Below are 6,366 nucleotides of genomic sequence, written 5' to 3'. Positions count from 1 at the left end.
ACTTCCGGCGAGCCTCCGCTCCCAGGACGCTCAGCAGCGGTGCTTACTCCCTTCCCAGCAGCCCTCGCGCACCGCTGGGTTTTGCGGACAGCGGGACTGCAAGATGGCGTCAATCGGTGAGTCCTTTGGCTCTAGCCAGGCCGCGGGGTTGGAAGCCCGGGCTGGGCGCAGGATCCAGGGCCACAGTGGGGTGAAAAGGAACTGGGGGGACACTTGTCCTTCTCCCGGGGACGTCGCCGTGGCCTCCGCAGAGGCGCGCTGGACACTTGCTCTGAGGCCCTGCGTTTCCCAGCGCTGTCCGCCCTCCTCCGTACACCCGGAGGCGGATTATCGCTGTGCACCGCCTGCTGCGGCGGTGGAAGACGGAGGCAGCATGGAGAGGCTTCTCCCGGGCTGCACACGCGCTGCCGGGAACCATTTGTTGGGTTGGCTCTCCGCTGGGACTAAGCTTTTTCTTCCTGCGACACAAACGGGGGCACTTGAACTTTTACGCACCGCACCGCAGCACCTGCCCTTCCCTGAGCTGAGGTTCAAATTAAAGTTCAGAAGCGGCAGTTGCCTAGGATGGTTCCCGACACCACGTAAAGTTACACAAGCTTCGATTGAACACTCCTGCTGAGGTGAAGTGACCTGTTCAAGGTCACAACTCCTGAGAACCTAGTTGGTACACAGACCTAGGTTGGCGTGGCCGAGATTAATTCTCAAAGATATCCTTGTGACGGGCAGGTGTTCCCTTAACAGGCACGAGTAAATCTTTACATTCATTCATCGTGCACTGTTGGAATTAATCTATCTGTGTATGATGTGTGTCTAGCTAGGGCCAAGGGAGTGCCGGAGCTTGTGTGCAGCAGGTTAGAGAACAACATTGAGGAGTGGCCTCTTCCTGGGATGAAACTCCAGTAGTCCGCTAGCAATTTCACGGTTGTCTACCCCCCTTCTTTTGAGACAGGGTTTTGTGTAGCCCAGGTTGGCCCTGAACTTGCAGCCTCGATTACAGGCCTGTGCCACTATACTCAGCTTGTTTCTGAGTTATTTATCTCAGCCTGGGAACAACAAGCAGTGGGGTGTCTAAAAAAGGAGTGTGAGGAATCTGGCTGGGGTTTTGGGTTTGGTTTGGTTTGGGGCTTTTCAAGACAGGGTTTCTCTGTGTAGTCCTGGCTCTCCTGGAACTCACTATGTAGACCAGGCTGACCTGGAATTCACAGAAATCTGTTTCTGCTTCTTGAGTATTGGGATTAAAAGGCATGTGCCACCATGCCCGGCTTGAAGGTTTTTTTTGTTTTGTTTTGTTTTTTTAACTAGACAGTGTGAAGAGCCCTTTGACCAAGGACTAAACAGTTTAGTACACTTAGCTAGCTGGAGGTGGTAATGCATAACTCATTCTAGCACTTGGGAAGCTGAGGCAGGGGTACTGCCATGAGTTTAAGGCCAGCCAGTACTACATAGCAATTCCCTTTCTCAAAACCAAAAGAAAATTCGTTCAAGAAAGATATTTGGGGTTGGGTAGTTGAATTACACTTTAGTTAGTTAGTGTGCACAGAATCCTGGGTTCTATCCCTGGCACCACATAAAACCTGTGATCCCAGCACTCGGAAGGTGGCAGAGTCACAAATACAAATACAAATACATCCATGGTAGCAAGTTCAATTCCAGCTTGGGTTACATTAAGACCCTGTCTCAAAAACAGGACATGGTAGCACATGGGCATATATGTTCCTCTGTGTGTGGGGGGGGGGGGGAGAGAGAGTAAACGAGTATGCACACACAGAGGAGCCATATGGAGACTATAGAGGTAGGCAGAAAACAACTTTCCAGGCTTTGCACACACTTTTAATTCCAGTTTCTTAGGAGGCAGGCATATCTCTTGAGTCCAAAGTCAACTTGATGTGAGTATCAAGTTCCAGGGCAGCCACAGCTATAGAGAGAGAGACCCTGTCTTAAGAAACAAAGATAATGGAACAAAATGGCTGGCCCACAATGTAGGACTCTGTTGATGTGACCTGGGCATCTGGTTTTCCTCTGGGGCATCGGAATAAAATCGGTTCACATAACATGACCTCTGGTGAAGGAATTGGAGTTCATGTCTCCTAAGTATTGGATTTTTTTTTTTTTTTTAAAGTGAGGAAAATAACAGTTACCAGTAACACATAAGATTTGGGAGGGTGGGGGTGGGGGTGTTGTCTGGGGCTGGAAGGATGTCTCAGTGGTTAAAAGTACTCGTTGCTCTTGAAGAGGACCAGAGTTTGGTTCCCAGCTCCCACATGGTGGTTCATATTCATCTGTAACTCCAGTTCCAGGGCATCTGATGCCTTCTTACCTCTTTGGATCCCAGGCATGAATGTGCTGTGCATACATACATGCAGGCAAAATACTCATGGACATAAAATAAAAATAAATATTTTTAGATATTTTAAATATTTTATTTTTATTTTATGTATATTGGTATTTTGCCTGCATGTATGTCTGTTTGAGGGTGTCAGGTCCCTTGGAATGGAGTTATAGACAGTTGTGGATTGCCATGTGAGTGCAGGGAATTGAACCTGAATCATTCTGTTCTTAACCACTGAGCCATCCCTCAACTTCATAAAAATATATCTTAAAATGTTTTGTTGTTGTTTTGGAGACAGGGTCTCTGTATGTAGTGGCCCTGTCTGTCCTGGAACTCACTGTAGACCAGGCTGGCCTTGAATTCACAGAGTTATGTCTACCTGTCTCCAGAGTGATAAAAGGCATGCACCACCATGCTTATCTTTTAAAATATTCTTTATTAACAAAATACTTTGTGTATTCAAGCATATGCATGCCACAGCGTGCATATGGAAGTCAGAGAACACTTTGTGGGAGTAATTTATCCTTCCACACACATTAGGATGTACTCATGAGCAGATCCCCAGGGGTTAGACAGACCTACCCTAAGATTGGCTTCCAGAGCATGGAGACAGGTTGTGAGATTTTTTTTTCCTTCCAGTGTATGGGTTCCTGTCACAGCGGGGTAATGGTTAACTCTGTGTGATGACTAAATAAGGTAAAGTAGGGCTGACAGGCTGGCTCGTTGGTTTAAAACAGTTGTTACTCTTACAGAGGACTTGAGTTTGGTCCTGGCTTACAGACTGTTATGAGCTGCTATGTGGATGCTGGGAATTGAATCCAGGTCTTGAGTCTTGTCTGATGACCCATCTCTCGAGCCCTTGGTGTTGTTGAAAACTTTTGCTAAACTGCTCTATTCCATAGGCTTAGGCTGACGGTAGTGGTTTTGATGTCATGTATTTATTGAGAAAATGACTCATGTGCAGCATCTGTGTACCTCATATACCTGTATATACTGTTGAAGTGGTGCATACAAGAGTGCTATCTGTTGCTGAAGGGTTATTCTGTGTTTGTGTTTTTCTTTCAGTGCCACTGAAGGAGAAGAAGCTCATGGAGGTTAAACTTGGAGAGTTGCCAAGCTGGATCTTGATGCGGAATTTCACCCCCAGTGGCATTGTGGGAGCCTTCCAGAGAGGTCAGTGTCTTATGAGTGGCCAGACAAAAGCAGTACTCTAGTCTTTGGGTGTCTTTTTGCAGTGAGTTAGTCTGTCTTGAGATTTGTTGCTTTTGTAGAGGGGGTGATGATGATGATGATGTGGTTAACTCCTGATTCTGTGTTTGCATGAACCTGTTACAGGTTGATTGCAAAGCTGTGCATGGTGGCACAAGCCTGAATCTTTGTGAGTTCAGGGACAGCCAAGGCTGTTACTCAGAGAAACCCTGTCTTGAAATAAAACAAAACAAAAGCTGACTGTGTAGGCAAGGGGAATGGTTCAGTGTGTGATGTGTTTGCTGTGCAAGCATAAGACTTGTGTTTGCATTCCCAGTGCCTATGTTAAAAGCAGGGCGTACCTGTGGTTCCAGCACTGAGAAGCAGAGGCAGGAGGATCCCTCCCAGGAGCTCACTGGCTTCTAGTTAGTCTAGCTAATTGGTTGGCTCCAAGTTCAGTGAGCTACCCTTTCTCAAAGTATGATAGAGATAGCCACCTAATGCTGACCTCTGCCTCCACACACTTTTCTTACATCTGTGAATGTGAGAGCACACACTATCTGCATGAATACACATAAAAAACAACGAAGTCGAGCTCTGAGATGCTTGAGCCTAGGAAATGTTTTGTGTCTTTTGAGGCTGTTAGGCTCAAGCTAGCCTTGAACTTTCCTTCAACCTGCTTCAGTATCCCAAGTAATGGTACCATCATGCCCAGCTCAAAATAATTTTATTGCTTTGAATCAGCGCCTCTGTCTTAGAGAAAACTAAAAAACCAGGTATGTTTACACACACCTGTAATTCTAGCACTAGGAAGCTAGAGGCAGGAGGATCTATATTTCAGTGTCACCTTTAACTATATACCAAATTTGTTGGTTATGATACATGAGACTCTAGTCTCAAAAAGAAAAATCTACAAAGACTTATTTGAGAAGGGAATGAGTTTGCAGCATGATGGTCACCAGCCTGTACCATGCTCATCCTTCTTTAAGCCCTTCCTAAAACATTTCAAAAGGCACATCTTTTAGGCCTGTGCACTTAGGTAAGTACAGGACTGGTCAGATCTTGGGTAGAGTCATGCATGGCCTCTGGCCTCCTCAGGGATTCCCGTTTTCCTAATCTGGCCACCCTATGCTATCAACCTTGTGACTTGGCCTAGCTTGAGGCTTTCTCTCCACCCTCAGAATATTCTGCCTTTTACCCCCATGTCTATTTACAACTGTCCAGGAAATTGGTGTGGTCTATGCTCATAGCTCCTCCCAGGCAATCCTTGCTATTTTAAACTTTTAATGCCTATCAGAACATTCCATTTTGTTGTTGTTCTGTTTTGTTACTGTTGTTTGGATCTCACTGTATAGTCATGGCTGGCATACAACTTGAGATCCCCCTGCCTTTACATCTGTAGTGCCTTGTTATGTGATCGTCTCAAATAGGAGGCCTCAGATTCAGTATGGAACTGAGGATGCCTTGAACTTTCAAACCTTCTGCCTCCACACAGAGTGCACTGTCTCACCTGGCTCTTTCCATTTTTTTCCCACTAACTAGAACATGTTATACCCTCTCTGCTGAGTGCACCTGGCTACTTATATTTAAGGCACTCAATTATGTCATGAAGGGCTTAGTCAACCTAGTTGGCTATGGTGAAGTGTCCCTTAGTGGGGACTGGAATCTGGGACAGAATTAGAGTAAAAGGGTCCCCAGGCTGGAGGTTGGGGTGAAGGAAGAGCAAAGATTAACAAGCTGAGCCAAAACTACAAGGTTAAAGTAAAAAAAAAAAAAAAAAAGGATAGATGCCCTGTTAAATGGGCATAAGCTCTGGGACTCGTCTTGAGTCATGGAAACAGAACTGCATGGAGCATTTGTGCTGTCCACCATCATCAATTAAGTGTACGGTGAGTTGCTCTCAGTCCTAGGGATACCACTGTACCCTGTCAGACACATTGGCAATGAACACCTCCTCTGTTGCAGGTTACGATCGGTATTACAACAAATACATCAATGTGCGGAAAGGCAGCATCTCGGGGGTTAACATGGTACTGGCAGCCTACGTGGTTTTCAGCTATTGCATTTCTTACAAGGAACTCAGTAAGTGCTCTGGTGTGACTCAGCTTCTTGCCACCCAGGAGGCTGGTATTGGCTGGCTTTATTAGATGTGGCAGTCCACCTTGTCAGCAGTGGAGCTTTGAGATGCCCCTTTTCCTGGTCTTCCATCTGAGAGGAAGTTACAGTAATGTGGCATGTATGGCATGGTTTTAAGTGTGGAGCTTATGAAAAGGGACACAGGAAAAGTAAGATGGAATTAGGCTAAAGTTTAGTGCTTGGGAAACATAATAGACATTGCTGAAAACTGGCTTATTCTCCTAGCAGCCAGTGTGAAGAAGGCAGTAGGTTGAGTAGTACGATCCAGTGTCTGTACAGTGCTCTGGCAAAGCACAGCTGTCCTCAGCCTCAGATCTGGGCTGGTGAAGCCAATGGGAGACTGAGAACATCAGCCTCTGACTAGTTTCAAGGCTGTTTTCATAGCAGCACCAACTTCTGCCAGTTTCATTGGACCTGGGCAACATTTGTAGTTGAGATGCTATTAAGGTACCAGTGTAGCCATCTGATGTGGGAAGAACTTAGCCAGATGGCAGGTCCTAAGTCACCAGAAAGAAATGTACAGGATTCTCGTGATTGTGGCCTGCTGCTGTCACTGGAACACATGGTAAGAGACTGTTTTTTCATAACTTTAGAACATGAGCGGCGACGCAAGTACCACTGAAGAAGGGTCACTATGGATGGCACTGCACACCAGAGCATAACCGCCTGTCCCACTCCCATCCATGAAGAACTCAACTGTGGCTGAATCTTCA

At 46.2% G+C, this 6,366-nt stretch overlaps 1 protein-coding gene across 1 annotated transcript in view; it reads left to right on the top strand.

The window, feature by feature from the left end:
* The window catches only part of Ptcd1 (pentatricopeptide repeat domain 1), a 35,467-nt gene continuing 29,101 nt past the window's right edge, over window positions 1–6,366 (top strand). The window contains exons 1-2 of the mRNA XM_051205484.1: window positions 1–116; window positions 3,395–3,502. Coding sequence (XP_051061441.1) covers window positions 104–116; window positions 3,395–3,502 — 121 coding nt within the window. The 5' untranslated portion in view covers window positions 1–103. The remainder of the gene's footprint in view (window positions 117–3,394; window positions 3,503–6,366) is intronic.

Source organism: Phodopus roborovskii, unplaced genomic scaffold (assembly GCF_943737965.1).
Source record: "Phodopus roborovskii unplaced genomic scaffold, PHOROB, whole genome shotgun sequence".
Classification (NCBI taxonomy): Eukaryota; Metazoa; Chordata; class Mammalia; order Rodentia; family Cricetidae; genus Phodopus; species Phodopus roborovskii.
The sequence above is the reverse complement of the archived record's forward strand: the minus strand, read 5'-3'. Positions and strand labels throughout refer to the sequence as shown.